We start from the raw sequence: 17,036 nt of genomic DNA, 5'->3' as shown, positions 1-17,036 counted from the left end.
TCGGCCTGTGTTTGGGGCTTAAGCCCCTGGGTGATGTGAAACGTGTCAGTGCAGAGGAGTGTGGAAAGGTGTCCATTCCCATTGGCATACAATAAAGCCTACTGAACCAACTGATTCAAGTGGTTGGTTAAGCTGTACTATTCTTATGGCAAGTGCTGCACAATGGTTGTACTTTACTACCCTTCTTGCATTACACCCTATGAGTCAGCTGAGTCATTGAAATCATCCCCCCCCTTCTGGGAAGGCTTTTCAAAAAACATTTGGGTGTGTCTATGGAGATTTGTGCTCATTCAGCCAAAAGAGCCCAGGGACTGATGAAAGATGGGAAGATCTGACTCCCAACTGGAGATCCAATTAATTCCAAAGGTATTCAGTAGGGTTGAAGTCAGGGCTCTGCGCAAGCCACTCAAGGTTCTCCACACCAAACTCATCAACCCATGTCTTTATGAATCTGGCTTTGTATACAGGATTTCAGTCATGCTTCTCTAAGTTATTGAAAGAAGGTTGGAAGCCCAAACTGTCTAAGATGTCTTACCAATATCCTTAACTGGAGACAGCAGAACTCCATGATTCGGAAGAGTGTCTGTTTGGCTATATAGGGTATATGATTTGCAGCATTTTTGTGCATTAATGCCCATTAATCAGGTTCCTTAAGCTTCCCGTGTAACACATATGTGGGCAGCAAATAACTGGGCTTTAATGATCACACACCGTACATATGGCGGGCCAATGTTTCTGTGCTGAGAGCACATGGACTGTGCTCTTCCAACACAGAGACTGAACTGTCAAAAACAGCTCTCAGTCCCCACTAACCATAAGTAGCCGGCATGTGGCCATCATGGCAACCAATCACAGTAGTCGCATGGTCACCGATCCTTACCCCAAGACTTACAGGCCCTATTAAAGAGACACTGGGCTGAGCAGGAGGGATTACATGAATTGAAAAGACTTGCTAGATTTGTTGCTACAGAATATTTTTAATCTATCGGGAACTGACCCATTTTTGTGCATTTTAGACTAATTTTAACATTTTCCTAATTTTAGGTGCATTTTTAGAATGCATGCCATAATACACAAAATAAATGCTTATTACGTAGGTACAAAAGGTCTCTCAGACCTGAAAATGCACCAAAAAAAAAAAAAAAGCTACTTGTGGTGTTTGCCTAAAAAAAGTACCGTATTTCCAATGCAGTGATGCGAGCAGACCCCATATTAATAAACGCTGTTACGACATGTCATGCATTGTTTCACAGGAAAACATACACCCATTTAAATTATATTACCCTCCTTTTCATGGAGAATCTCTTGCCAGAAGGATAATTACCCAACTGTGACTTTCTGCCAACATTCCTTGAATTACATGGCAGGCACAATATTACTATTTTACCTGGAACTCTGCCTGCAGCCATTTCTCAGCAATACAAATATTTCTTAATATTTAGATGTGTACCCTGTGCCTGGGCTGGCAGTGTTGTGATAGTTGAGGTAAAACAGAATTTTTATATGGATCACATTTCTTCATTCACTTGTTTGTACTGTATAATCAATTATGTTGTAAAGGTATGTTTGTAATTGAATATTTTTACAGATATTGTAATGCAGAGCAAGTAAAGAAGATCAAACTGGTTCACTTAAGTCAGGAATCTCGGTGGAAGAGGCAAGTTAGAGGCAAAGATAAGTTCAGATGATGCGGCCAAGGAGGGCTCCGCATGGGTGGATTCACTCTGTATACCAGTAAATTGGTCTAAAGGGCCACTTATCAGTTAAAGCGGAGTTCCACCCAAAAGTGGAACTTCCACTCTTTTGTTTCCTCCCCCCCTCTGTTGCCACATTTGGCACCTTGCAGGGGGGAGGGGGGAACGGGTACCTGTTTTTGACAGGTACCCTTCCCCACTTCCGGGATACGGCGCCGCAGCTCCTTCCCTTCGAAGTTCGGCCACCGAGCCAAAAGGAATGCACAGCACGCTTCGTGCATGCGCAGTAGGGACCTGCCCGTGAAGCCGCAAGGCTGCTGACTTTTAATTTTTGGAGGGGGTGGAGGGGGAGACGGAACTCCGCTTTAAAGTGACATTAAACAATATCCTTATTCTCCAAAAATAATCCATACACATCCACTACTTGAAGGCACTGTAATCTATTTTTCATAAAATTATTTTTTACTCTGTCTTTCTGCCTCCTTGTAATGTCCTCCATGAGCTCCTTTTCTCCCTCACTTTTGTTTATTTGGAAGGAGCAGTGCATGTTAGTTGTTGCAATTTAAACTGCTCTAGGCATACTACAAATCCCATAGTCCATCTCAAACAACAGAGGACAGCAAAAAAAAAAAAGGAATTTGAAGATTTGGAGGAGGTGGAGAGTAATAGAAAAGACGTTTTTGAGTTAAAGTGGAGCTAAAGGTCCCTCACCTTCAATGATCCCCATCCCTCGCCAGCACCTTTGTTGGGTTTCCGGCCTTCAGCAATCTGCGCCAAAGAGCCCGCCTGCCTGCAGTTTTTGACAGCAGGACTTTAGTTCCATTTAGGAAAACATACTTGAGTAGAATTTTTTTAAAGGTGTCACTTTAACTTTATTAAAAATAAATGCACCTAAAGCAACCCACACCCTACCTCAGATATATACGTACATAACTATACACTACAGTCACTGGATACAGTTAGGGCTCTTTCACACGGAGCGGACCGCATTGCGATCCGCTCCGGCACTTTTTTTTTTTTCACGGAGCGGATGACATTTGTGTCATCCGCTCCGTATGTCCACATATCATCCCATCCTTTTGCGGATGATATACGGACATAATGTAAGTCTATGGGCATTGCGAATGTCAGCGGATGACACCGCTGACATCCGATTTTCCTTCCTTTCCGTTTTTTGAACGGAGGAAAAATAGGGTTCTGTTCCGTTCCAAAAAACGGAACAGAACTGAAAGGAAGAAAATCGGATGTCAGCGGATGGTATTCCGCTGACATCCGCAATGCCATTGACTTACATTATGTCCGTAAATAGGATGATTTGCGGACATGCGGAGTGCCCGTGTGAAAGGGCCCTTAAAGTCTTTGTAAAACCAAAACGTTTGCATTAGTTTGTAGTCTCTAGTACAGAGTTTTTCAACTAGGGTTCATCCAGAAGCTGCTAGGGGTTCCTAGAGCAATGAGCAGTTTCTGCCTCTCGGATAAGTTCCCACTGACACCATTGATACTTTTAGCTAACTATAAGGTGCTAATTCTTCCCAATGACCACAAATGTAAGGAGCATTATTCCCACTGGCCATCACACTAATATAATATGAGTTGTAGATATAATCATTTTAGGCAGGGATTCCCTAAGACCAGAAAGTTGTTTCAAGGGTTCCTCTGTGTTGAAAAGGTAGAGAAAGGCTCCTCAAATAGATATGGTAGATAGGGGATAAAACCCTTAGCAGTTTATTTTTTGCTGCCTTCGTACCCACTGGGTAGTTTTCCCTTCATTTCCTGTTCTAGACATGCCACAGGAAATTAGAGAAAATTTCTCCCAAATTAAAGGAATTCCTCTCTTGGAGAGTTTTTACAGTTATAGGTGTCCTTATAAGAGGGAGTGACAACTCTATAGTTTGGGATTTCCATTCACTTTCTGCCTCAGTGACAATGGTCACTAGAACACATAGAGGGGTAGATTTCCCCAACAGGCACAAAAACAGCAATAAAATCCTGACCGAGGAGCTAATCCCTTCTTATTCTATCCAAAAAAAAATAATTCAACATTGCCACAACATATACCATTAAGTATAGATCTGGGGCGGGCAAGAGTTTGTTACTTTAGTTCAAGATGTAAACATTGTGGCAGGCCATGGATTTGAGTTTAAGAGGAATAAAAAGGATAAACTGTACTCATCCTTTAAGTAGAGCATCAGCAGCAATGCTGGGACGAGGTCCTCTGACACCCAAAGCTAAAATGCCAATGTGCACCCCCCCTCCTCCTCCCCCTGAGACAGCTTGAGCTGGCATGCCTACACAGATATGTACAATGCCCAATGAGGGATGCCAAAAAGACATTCCCTAAGATTACCATATTTTAGTCCATGGAAATTTTAACAGAATGGGGGAAGGTTTAGCGACATGGATAAATTACTGTAATTTAATCATAAGAGAGTTGGGTTAGGGGCAGATGTGCGCCCCCTGGATGCAATCTGCCTGCATCCAAAAACGCACATCCCGATTGGCCTTGCGCATGAGCCCTTAATGTGAAACTAAAAAACAAAACACATTTTTAAAAAGTTTACATATAAGACCCCAATCACATGTGTACTAATCCATATATTCATACAAACAACAAACAAAACAATAAATTAAAGAAGGGGATGATGGGTTTAATAAATGTAATTTGGAGTTTTGTAAGAGTAACCAAGGGGTTCAAATTTTTATTTGAACATTCCACTAATTCTCGCAGTACAACTAGTAGGGCTGAGCTGTCATTCAAAACAGCAAAGTCTTGCAGAGCACAAGAGATTGCTGAGGTAATGAGAAGCAGTGGTTCTCAGCCATTTTGAGACCAGGGCATGATAAATTCTTCCATGCCCCAACAGTAAGAAATAAAGTTTATACCCAGAGGTAGCTGTGGGAGGTTTCACTGTAAAGACTGAAGGGTCTCAGGGACCCTGGAGGCACATTGAGCCTCTGTGGGAGGTTGTGGAGCATTTTGGGCAACAGCCAGATGGTTTGGAACCACTAACGTAGAGCCAAGAGAATCTCCCACTTCAGCCTCCCCCTCCCAACATAGTGCCTGAGGTGGGTAACTCTCCTGTCTTGCATCAGCCCAGCCCTGGACAGCTGGACACCTCTCCTCCCCAACATCCCCTATGTGACATCAATACTCTAATAATGAAGTACAATACTAAACATAACACTTAGTTAGGAAGTATATTACTTTGATACTGAGCCACTTACAGTGCATTGCGAAAGTATTCGGCCCCCTTGAACTTTTCAACCTTTTGCCCCATTTCAGGCTTCAAACATAAAGATATAAAACTGTAATTTTTTTTTGAAGAATCAACAACAAGTGGGACACAATCATGAAGTGGAACAAAATTTATTGGATATTTCAAACTTTGTTAACAAATAAAAAACTGAAAAATTGGGCGTGCAAAATTATTCAGTCCCTTTACTTTCTGTGCAGCAAACTCTCTCCAGAAGTTCAGTGAGGATCTCTGAATGATCCAATGTTGACCTAAATGACTAATGATGATAAATAGAATCCACCTGTGTGTAATCAAGCCTCCGTATAAATGCACCTGCACTGTAATAGTCTCAGAGGTCTGTTTAAAGCGCAGAGAGCATCATGAAGAACAAGGAACACACCAGGCAGGTCCGAGATACTGTTGTGGAGAAGTTTAAAGCCGGATTTGAATACAAAAAGATTTCCCAAGCTTTAAACATCCCAAGGAGCATTGTACAAGGATAATATTGAAATGGAAGGAGTATCAGACCACTGCAAATCTACGAAGACCTGGCCGTCCCTCTAAACTTTCAGCTCATACAAGGAGAAGACTGATCAGAGATGCAGCCAAGAGGCCCATGATCACTCTGGATGAACTGCAGAGATCTACAGCTGAGGTGGGAGACTCTGTCCATAGGACAACAATCAGTCGTATACTGCACAAATCTGGCCTTTATGGAAGAGTGGCAAGAAGAAAGCCATTTCTTAAAGATATCCATAAAAAGTGTTGTTTAAAGTTTGCCACAAGCCACCTGGGAGACACACCAAACATGTGGAAGAAGGTGCTCTGGTCAGATGAAACCAAAATTGAACTTTTTGGCAACAATGCAAAACGTTATGTTTGGCATAAAAGCAACACAGCTCATCACCCTGAACACACCATCCCCACTGTCAAACATGGTGGTGGCAGCATCATGGTTTGAGCCTGCTTTTCTTCAGCAGGGACAGGGAAGATGGTTAAAATTGATGGGAAGATGGATGGAGCCAAATGCAGGACCATTCTGGAAGAAAACCTGATGGAGTCTGCAAAAGACCGGAGACTGGGACGGAGATTTGTCTTCCAACAAGACAATGATCCAAAACATAAAGCAAAATCTACAATGGAATGGTTCACAAATAAACATATCCAGGTGTTAGAATGGCCAAGTCAAAGTCCAGACCTGAATCCAATCGAGAATCTGTGGAAAAAACTGAAAACTGCTGTTCACAAACACTCTCCATCCAACCTCACTGAGCTCGAGCTGTTTTGCAAGGAGGAATGGGCAAAAATTTCAGTCTCTCGATGTGCAAAACTGATAGAGACATACCCCAAGCGACTTACAGCTGTAATCGCAGCAAAAGGTGGCGCTACAAAGTATTAACTTAAGGGGGCTGAATAATTTTGCACAGCCAATTTTTCAGTTTTTTATTTGTTAAAAAAGTTTGAAATATCCAATAAATTTCATTCCACTTCATGATTGTGTCCCACTTGTTGTTGATTCTTCAAAAAAAAAAAAAAATTACAGTTTTATATCTTTATGTTTGAAGCCTGAAATGTGCCAAAAGGTCGAAAAGTTCAAGGGGGCCGAATACTTTCGCAATGCACTGTATATCACTGGCGGCGAAGCTTACACTGTCCAAACTTCTAGAAGCAATCTCACCTAGCTCCCTTTTAAGGGTTGCTCTGGACTCGGACTATAGTGGATTACATGGAACTCAGATTTAATTATTTTTGTGACTTTAGCACAGCTGTAGTGTTTGCTGGATAACAGTAGCAAACCAGCGGTTTGCACCTGTTGCAGATTTTACTTAAAGAGTAACTCCATTTTCGTGGAGAAAAAATAGCAAATAATGAAAAAGTAATATAGCGTATACAATTGTGACACAAATCATATTGTAATTATACGTTATTAAAATCTACCTTTTCTTTTCAATCTGCAGCCACTGTAATTTTGTGCAAATGCAATGTAATTGGCTAACTGGAGTTGTTCTATACATAGAATGTGTACTGGCCACAACCTGAAAACATAATTTTCTGCTTGTGTGATTGGCTCACTGATTTTCCCAGAAGTCTGCCTAAGATACAAATCAGATTCCAGACATCTCCTGGAACAAAACGGTCATTTTTTGGTGAGATACTCCCAATAGGAACACGTCTAAAGGGATGCAGGCCCAGCAGATTTCCTCATTAGTGCTCTGCAGCTGCACAGCTGATTGATAAATATGAAACCACTCCCATTAGACCCACTCAGCACAGAGGCACAGAGGAACAAGCAGTGATTTCTTCAGAATAACAAAAGGTAAGAACAACAAAGGTTGTTATAATCCTTGCAATGTACAGAAATCACCCAGAGGAGGAATGTTTTTTTCTCAACAAAAGTGGAGTTACGCTTTAATCATTTATTTGCAATAAACAAAACCAAGCTTTTGCACAGACCATGTTAAGCAAGAACTAATGTATTTCAGTGGCAAAATAAAATCCCAACAGATGAAAAAATATGAGAACATTTTCTGCGTCTGATGCCAAGTATATGACATATCAAACATTAACCATATTTTTCTGATTATGGTTTCACATTCATAAAAATAAATTGAACACGACATTTCATGCTCAGATCACATCTGCTCTGCGGCTCCACTTCCCTAATCATTCAGTGAGCGTTATCAGACGGGTAGCCGAGTCTTTCCTTTTTTCTTTGTAATAAGAAAGAAGATTCCTTTATTTCAAAGTGGCCATGATGCATATTAAAATAAGTAATACGTTTTAAAGATTACGATTCAAAATGTCTACATTGACTTTGCCTCGGTAGTACATAAGGTAGACCTAGACTCAGGCAGCTTAATTCTTCAAAAAGTGTGAGACAAGTCAGTAGTAAATGATATAAGGTCTCTGGATCAGAAAGTAATCTCCCCACCCGGAGACAGCAATCCTTCACTACTCTAGCCCAAAACTTCTGGATATAAATGGGAATCCCACTTCGGTTAGAACATTTTTTAGAGCATATAAAATTGGCACACAAGCCATTTTGTAATTTAATGTTGTTAAAAATGCCCTTTCTATTTCATTCCAAAGCCACTGTAATTTTCTGAAACTATCCCAAAAATCCAATGTACTATGGCAACCTGGAAGTTGGTGTCCAGAAAGGCCCCAGAAATGTCATTTTCTGACTGTGATTGGCGTGCTGAACCTCTCAGACATCTGGAGTAGGCTACGAGTATAGTTGTAGGCATCCTCGGCAACAGGAATTTCATTTTCAGCCAGATACTTCCTCAGGGTTAATTACTTCAAAAATAATAAACACAACTATTGCGACTAGGCAACAAGGAGGGTTGGGGACTGGTTTAAATAAAAAATTGCCCGTATCTGCAAAAGAGAGTCATCCTAGGGAACAAGGACCACTTTATAAAACTCTGGTCCGACCACATCTGGAGTATTCTGTCCAGTTCTGGTCGCCAATCCTCAGAAGGGATGTGAAGGAGCTGGAGAGAGTCCAGAATAGAGCAACTAAACTGATTAGGGGATTGGAGGACCTTAATTATGAAGAGCGCTTAAAAGCGCTTGATTTATTCTCCCTGGACAGGAGACGCCTGAGAGGGGACATGATAGCGATTTATAAATACCTCAACGGTGATCTCAACATAGAAAAAAAACTGTTCAGTCGCAATGAATGCATGAGGACACGAGGACATACAATGCGATTAGAGGAGAAGAGATTTAACCTTAGGCTACGCAGGGGGTTATTTACAGTAAGGGCTACAAGATTGTGGAATTCTCTACCACAAGTGGTAGTAACTGCGGGGAGTATGGCTACTTTTAAAAGACTCTTGTACATACATCTCCAGGATCAAAACATTCAGGGGTATGAGAGATGATTACGGCCACACACACCTACACAGGTTGTACTAGATGGACTATTGTCTTTATTCAACCTCAACTACTATGTAACTATGTAAGGATGCTGAAAACAGTTGCACACAGTTACTCGCACAAGGAGTTTAGGGCTATAATCAATGAGTCCACTGGAGTTAGTATAAACATCAAATAATCAATTTATTAGTCACAAAGAATACAGGATGGTGGGAACCACTGGAGAATGATGGTAAACACGTGGCTTCCATCCCAGGATCCACCAGGCAGGCTTTCATGGTAATGTACCATGTTTACCATTATTCTCCAGTGGTTCCCACCATCTTGTATTCTTTGTGACTAATAAGTTGGTTATTTGAAATTCATACTAACTCCAGTGGACTCATTGATTATAGTCCTAAGCGCATTGTGAGAGTAACTGTGTGCAACTTCTAAAAGGATGTAGACAGTGCAGCTTTCCTCTATAGAGCACTGAAAATGCACCAGATGACTATAATGAACCAGACCCTCCCATTCCGAAATCAGTCTGAAAAGGACATGGGAAAACAAAGCTTTTTCTTCAGAACAGAAAAAGATAGGACTCTGCTACCGTTTGTTAAAATCCCTGCAATGTACATAGATCACCCAGACAGGATTGTTTTAGTTACACTTTAAATATGCATAAAAGTGTAGGTAATGGTTTTAACCCCTGTTAGTTTTTTTAAGGTACTATTCAAAAAAAAAAAAAAGGCCCCTTATTTCCTGTTGCTGTCAGGACAGGAAGTGAGAGTACATTTCTTTAACAGGAACACAAGGGAAAGAAAACAACGTGTCATTAGTAGAAATAGAGAAGGCTGGAACCTCCATTAGCTTTTTATTGGTGTCTGTGTTTTCTTTAGAGATTGCCTCCATTTCTTGTCTCAGTGACAACTTTCCTACCAAGATAGGAAGCAGAGAGAAATGCAATGGGATGCAGATATAAAAAAAAATGGATGGTTCTAACTCTTCTCTACTCTATATAAAAAAAAAAAAAACTCTTTTGGCTGGAGATACACTACACATACAGCTACAATAATAGTAAAAAAAAAAAATCTACAAATGTAGATATTTTTCCTACCATAACGACTAACCCAGTTTTCTAGTAAGAATGAAGAGGGACGGGATTATAACAGGTTTTGTTCTTACCTGATACAGAGGAAGTTGTTTTTCTGTAACAGCGAAAATAAGCAGAATATTATTCTCCGCGAGCTTCTCAATCAGCTGACCAAGAGATGGATATTCCTAAAGCCGAAGTCAAACATGACATTATGTATTCTGGTGTGTATCAACTGGTTACTGACCGTAAACAAAGGAAAATCATTTGCAAGTCAAACTTGCTGTTCTCACACTCCTTTTTTCACTCCTGCCTTCCACCCTGCATCAAATTTGAAAACTGCCATTTTTCTTGGCTATACATTGCCTGGTTCTTTCCTTTTCAGATAAGAACCAGGCACCAGGGGTTTTCTGATATATCAATGCTGATTTCTTATCAGCTTCAATAAAGGAATGAAGCAGTTAAGGTATCTACAGAGGTATTACAGCAGCGGCCGTAGGACTCATTGGGGTTGATTTACTAAAGCTGGAGAGTGCAAAAACTGGTGCAGCTCTGCATTGAAACCAATCAGCTTTCAGGTTTTATTGTCAAAGCTTAATTGAACAAGCTGAAGTTAGAAGTTGATTGGCTACCATTCACAGCTGCACCATATATTACACTCTCTAATTTTAGAACATCAACCCAATTTTGTCTGACTGAAACTTTTGAATGAGGGATGAGTAACTGCTCCGACTTAAGCCCCGTACACACGTACTGATCGTCGGCCAAACGATCGGCCGTCTTTTGTCCAGGGCTGTCGTGTCTGTTGAAAACTGCAAAAGACTGCACACGAATTTTGTCGGCAAACAACAGCCGACTGCAGAAATGATGTCATGTAATGGTTAACTTTCCTTGTCTTTTTTCTTTTCTGAGCATGCCCAGTCTTGCTAATCTGCTGTCTGTCGGCCGAAATCTGTACTGACTGGCGAACAATCGGCTGTTCTGGTGACGGCTAACAAAAATTTTACACTTCATCTTAGTCAAAAGGCCGAGAAGCGATGCTAACAAAAATTTTAATGCCTGCTCACCCGATTCTGTTTGGCCGAAAATGCGCTGTCGGCTGTCGGAAGCATCATACTAACAAGCCTACAATCGGCCGAAAGGTCGTCGGCCGAATATTTACGGCCGACAATCGGTACGTGTGTACGGGGCTTTATTCACATATGTGTCTAAATTTAACCTTGAGCTACAGAGCTCTATAAGCAACAGGTTTTAATAAATCCAAGGGGCAAAAGAAACAGAGGAAAACATGTGGAGCCTAAGGCTAATGCTGGCCACATACTATACGAAAAATCGTTCAAACTCATTTTCGAGAAACAAACACTCGGCTGTGAGAACAGACGATCGCATATTGATCGATAAATCGTTCAATGGACATAAATGAATCCGTTTTTCTTTAATTTTGTCACATATGCCGCGGCAGGCAAACAGTTTGGGCGAGAAACACATTTATCGTTCGTTCGGCAGAATTTTCCAAACTGTTCCTTCAATATTTCAGCTCTGAAACCTTAAAACCAATTTTCTATTTGTGCCCATTAACTGGACGAAAAACGAATGAACCGACCAAATGACAGATTTCCGTACAAATTTTCGGCTAGTGTATGGCCAGCAAGACACCACCTGCTAGCTAGATAGCAGACAACATAATATTTATATAATAATATATAATAACATTTATATGTAAGGCTGCATTCACATCTCAGCGTATGGATCGCGGGCAGAATCGCCACGATCCCGCCCGCGATCCGGAGATTATTGCAAATCACGGGACGCATGTGCGTTGCCCGTGATTTGCAATAGCACCCCAAACGCTGAGCGATGTTGCAGCGATTTCCGCCTGCCGAATCGCGGTTACATAGCGCAAAAAAAAATCGCGGGACGCATTAGGCCCAAAAAAGTACAAGAGCTTCTTTGGAGCGTATTGCGTCCCGCGATTTTTTTTGCGCAATGTTACCGCGATTCGGCAGGCGGAAATCGCGGTAACATCGCTCAGCGTTTGGGGTGCTATTGCAAATCACGGGCAACGCACAGGCGTCCCGCGATTTGCAATAATCTCCGGATCGCGGGCGGAATCGCGGCGATTCTGCCCGTGATCCATACGCTGACATGTGAATGCAGCCTAATAGTTCATATTCACCTAACTAAAATATTTATTTTTAACCCTGACCATATTAACTAAAGAAAAGACATGAAAACCATCATAGTTTAGGGTTAAATTAAACAAGGTTTTTTTTTTTTTTTTAAACTTGTGTATAAAGCCAATTTGCATTTGGACAGCCTATACCTGAGATATTGTGGCCAATTGTAAGGCTTTAATGGTAAATTATCCTATGACATTGACCGGCCCGCTCCCCCCCCCCCCCCCCATCCCATATGTGTTACTAATAGGACAGTTAAATACACCAACAAAATGACATATACCTGGACAGTTGACATGTAGTATTCATTATTGCTGTCTAGATGACACTGACCATCATTGGGTATCACAATACCAGCCAGTTTACTGTCCATACCATAGTGGGAATCATAGTCTGTCACAAAAACAAGCAAATGCATCGATCTGTTCCTCCATCCAATCCTGTCCTGAAAATCAAATGATTGATATTAAAACAGTTCTGTTTGAGTAATATAACAATAATGACAACAGCCTTATAACAACTCAAAAAACAAAAAGTACATTTTAAAACATGTTACCAGAAAAAAAAAAGCCCCATAGTGCTTCCAAACCCACATGCAAATCTTTATTGGACAAGTATCAGGGACACTCTGCCTGTTCCTTCCTCTGATGAGTTGTGTGCCATGTAGGGGTGGTATCGTATATTTCCTCTATGTTTTTCTGTTTGCAACAAATAGAAATAGACAGGGCCTTCCCAGCTTGAGTGTGGCTTTGGTCCTGGGAGAGATGACTCTGACTCAAGTGATCTGTAAATGCAATTAGGTAGCCTGGTTTTCAATGGATAGACAGAGACAGTTGTTACTTTATGGGTCTCTTTTAGGGTGATTTCCAGAGTTGTATAAAGTACTCGAAACCCATACTTGAGTAAAAGTACAAGTGCTCGATCAAAAAGTTACTTGAGTAGAAGTGGAAGTGCTCGATCAAAAAGTGACTTGAGTAGAAGTACTAAAATATTCAACATTTTTTGTACTTAAGTATTGCAAGTAGTTTTTTTTTAAATTTTGCTACTCAAGTACTGAAAGTAAAAGTACCAGTAGTTTTGAAAAAAAAAATTGCTACTCAAGTACTGAAAGTAAAAGTACAAGTACTCTGTTATGTAGTTATTAAAGAAAGAAGTCAAAAGTTTGAACATCATATTGGTTTTTATTATTTCAAATGCAGCTTTTCTTTATACATACGGTAGCTTTTATTTTTGTATGCGCTGATAATACACATGTTTTGAGCTTCATGAAACCTGCCATCTACTGTTCTGGCAGTGGTAATTTTTATAATAGTAATGAGTAACTATGCAGCACAAAAAAAAATATCGGAGTAGAAGTATTGAAATCATTGAAAAAATGTAGCGAAGTAAAAGTGGAAGTAGGAGAAAAAAATTCTACTCCAGGAAAGTACAGATACCGCCTTTCGGTACTTAAGTACAGTAGTGAAGTAGTTCTACTTAGTTACTATACATCTCTGGTGGTTTCCATCCTAAGACCACTGCCTTTGCCTGAGATAGGCTTTATAGCTTTGTTACATGTCACTGGCAACCCACAGAATGTGTGAGTTATCAGTTCCGTATTTGGTTCCACCCTTTCCACCTCCTGAGTCTTCCAGCTGATCCTTTTATGTTATGGCCAGTCTCATTGGCCAATGGGGGGTGGGGGGGGCCTAGAAAAATAGGAGGGCGGGGGGAAGCTAGACTTTAGCAGGTCAAATCAGGATCAATGTATATATTCAACAGCCTGAAACCTTGGTTTACTGACCGGTTTGGCTTTTGCTTGTGGATATGCTTGTCATCAAATGGTTAGTCTGAATTTCTCTAGTTTGTAAAAGTATTACAGTCATACATCCTGTCCCTCAGTTCAGAAGAAGAGAAGAGAGAGACACGGAGCGCCTCTAAGTGCAGTATGCTTTAATCCAAGATTACACATACGATATAATAACTCACATGGGGTACAGTAATACAAGGCTCAAGAGATGGTGACGCCAGATGGTCGTGGAATCCAGTGGCCGAAGATGGAGTGCAGATGGAAGCTGATGGATACGGCAGGGAGACAAACTAAGCCATCCGTTGTCTACCGAGATCCGGTACTTCCGCTTGTTGGGCTGTAACGCAGCGTGAAGCCGCGTGACGTCACCAAAGTCTATTGGAAAACACGACGCGTTTCAGAGCATGCGCCAAGCTCCCAGTGAGCATGCGCGCTCTTTTTTCAAGTGTAAATGCAGATAGGTCGGAAGGAGCCTATTATATAACGTCAAGATGAATGGGGAGTGTACATAGCAATCACCGCTACTTAAAACCAGGCAGCGGAATGAATTAAAATGTAACAATGGGCATCGCAAAGGACATGTGTCCCTCAGTTCAGAAATAGGGATCATTTGGCACACTATCCTTTCATTACTGTTACTTCAAACCACATAATAACAGCTTTAACTCACAAAATGGCGGCCCCCACTCCACTTTAGGAATTTGCACAATAAAGAAACTTACTTTGCAGACAGTTGCTTGCATGATTGCATCAAATCCCCCTTCTGGAGAGTCGAGATTTGCTGAAATTGTCTGTTTCTTCACAATGTCATTAAAATCTGTTGTATTATAGGTCAAGGACAAAACATGCTTGTATCCAAAGGTTGGCAAACAAACTACATATGGACTGCAAAATAAGAATAATAATTAAATCCCTTGGATCCCCTGAAGGGAAAACAAACATTTTTATCTTCATCATTATTATTAATTTATTGTAGAGATAAAAGTTTGGTCCAAGGGAAAACACAAGGGTAGTACACTACAGGACTGTATGACATGTGGTTGGGTGTACAGCAAGATGTGAAAAGGTGATCTCCACTGTGTTGTGCTTTAAAGGTTGGAGTGAATGTGCGTTCAGCTTTGACTGAAGGATGTAACTGATTGATTTTTAGATGTTAACAAAGATTTATTAAATATGTATAAGCATTGTTAGATAGGAGAATTAGCCAACAACTTTTTTTTCTAAAATTTTAATGTCAGGTAACCAATAAACTACTCATTTTGCAGCCAACACCTCTAACATAAATAATGAATGTGATATTTTAGTTATATGTGCAGTCTGATGATCGGAGTCAGTCCCTGGCTTCTTACGTATATTTCCTGCATACATAAATAGTAATATTTCTCTACCATGAGACTCTTGGGATGATGTTTGGGGGTGCTGCCACCGTGGGATGGAGGCAAAACCTACAGGATCAAGATGCTCGGTTCTGGCAGTTTTTGGATAGGTAATACACCATAATGCTTTGCATGACCTTTAAACTATGGTCGGGAGGCTTAGAAGGCAAAATAAGGGGGCTTTTGGTTGAGCCAGCCCCTCGCTATAAAATAGAGGGGGGGGGGGGTGGCAGCGCAGAGCAGCCATAGTGTCACTGGGTTGGAAGCTGTTGTAGGGAAAATGTAGAGAATGCTGAGAAACTGCACAGGGAGTGATTAAGATCCGTTAGGAAACTACTTTCATTCTGATTCCGAGCTTTTTGGGGAATCAAACTGTTTTTGCTGCCCTCTTTTTGTTGTTTTTACTATTGGTTGCATTTTTGTCTTTCATTTTAATTTGTGGTTGATTTTTTTTTTTACTGCAAGTCTTTTTTCCCATGGGTTAGTATTTTCATGGTTCTGGTTTATGTTGGGGGTTTATGTTTTTTCATTTCATGTTAATGGGGCACTTATTTTTTAAAGTGGTTGTAAACCCACTTTAAAGACATTTACCTATAGGTAAGCCTATATTAAGGCTGCCTATAGGTGCTATAAATATCTCCTAAACTTGCAACGTTTAGGAGAAATTTACAGTGCATGAAGCCGATGACGTCATCGGCGCATGCGCTCTGAAGGAACGGCCACCCGTGCCATTCCTTCAGATTGCCGGAGGACACGATCCAGGAAGCAGGACGGCCGAACATGTCGGTTGTCCAGTCGGCACTGCGGGGGCTTCATTTTTAGGTGGGTACTTCATAATGAGCTAGTATGCGATTCATACTAGCTCATTATGCCTTTGTCTTTACAGGTTTTTTTTCACATTTTTTCTCAGAGTGTTTACTTCCTTTTTAAGTCAAACTGCTATTTTAAAAGAGTTTTCTGAAAAAAAAAAAAAAAAAATGGGCATTGGTTTCAGGAATGGCATTTGAGGGTTTTTTTTATTTTTTTGGGGCTGTTTTTTATTTAAATTTTATGTTGATTATATAAGTTTAGGGTGCTGAAAGTAGAACTCTCACTTGTTGCTGACAATCTATTCTTGGAGTTGCTTTTTGTTCAGAGGACACTGCTTCATTATTAAAAGAAAAAAAAAAAAAAAACAGTGTGCACCTAAACCCCCTCAAATTATATCCCTCACATTCACTACATCCCCTATCTCCATAGCTCCTAACTGTCCATTTGGAGGGACTGTCCCTGACTTTGAAAAAAGTCCCTCTGTCCCTCTTTACTCCTTATTTGTCCCTCGTTTTGGTCAGATCTATATAGTTGTATATAAAATGCACTAATTATCTATCAAAAAGTGTTTACAGTGCTAAACCTTTCATCCAGTTTTCAAATTGCTACATTTGCAAATGTCAAAAGCCAGTATAAAGAAATAGTAGTGATTAAAAAAAAAAGCACTTGTGGGTTTAACTAATAGTTTTTATGATTATCTTTTAAAGTGGAGGGGGGGGGGGTGTCAAGGGGTGTGTTCTATGCCTACATACTTTTGCTATTAGGTGTTCCTCAGTTGGGAGGGAAAAAACAAAACATAACAAAATATAACAAAATATAAGTTTGGCATACCCCAGTTAGGCCTACATAAACTATCCTGCTGCAGGCAAATTTTACACTGTTGTATCCTCTGCAGAATCCTAATTCTTGTAAGGCCCCAGTGTGGCCTCTTTGTTTCTAGTAAGTTTAGGCCTAACTATATGAATTTGTCCTGTCGCTGGCCTGTTTTACATTGCTG

General features: G+C 40.6%; 1 protein-coding gene across 2 annotated transcripts in view; it reads right to left on the bottom strand.

Annotated features, from left to right (window-relative positions):
- ITGB6 (integrin subunit beta 6) overlaps positions 1-17,036 on the bottom strand; it is a 207,650-nt gene that overhangs the window by 76,475 nt on the left and 114,139 nt on the right. For both annotated transcript variants that reach the window (XM_082261028.1, XM_082261027.1), the window contains exons 6-8: positions 14,576-14,738; positions 12,348-12,509; positions 9,980-10,075 (exon numbers count right to left, since the gene is read on the bottom strand). In XM_082261028.1, the coding sequence (XP_082117154.1) occupies positions 9,980-10,075; positions 12,348-12,509; positions 14,576-14,738 (421 nt within the window). The remainder of the gene's footprint in view (positions 1-9,979; positions 10,076-12,347; positions 12,510-14,575; positions 14,739-17,036) is intronic.

This window comes from Pelophylax lessonae (assembly GCF_965119305.1).
Source record: "Pelophylax lessonae genome assembly, chromosome: 6".
Lineage (NCBI taxonomy): Eukaryota > Metazoa > Chordata > Amphibia > Anura > Ranidae > Pelophylax > Pelophylax lessonae.
This window is presented reverse-complemented; position numbering and strand designations above follow the sequence as displayed.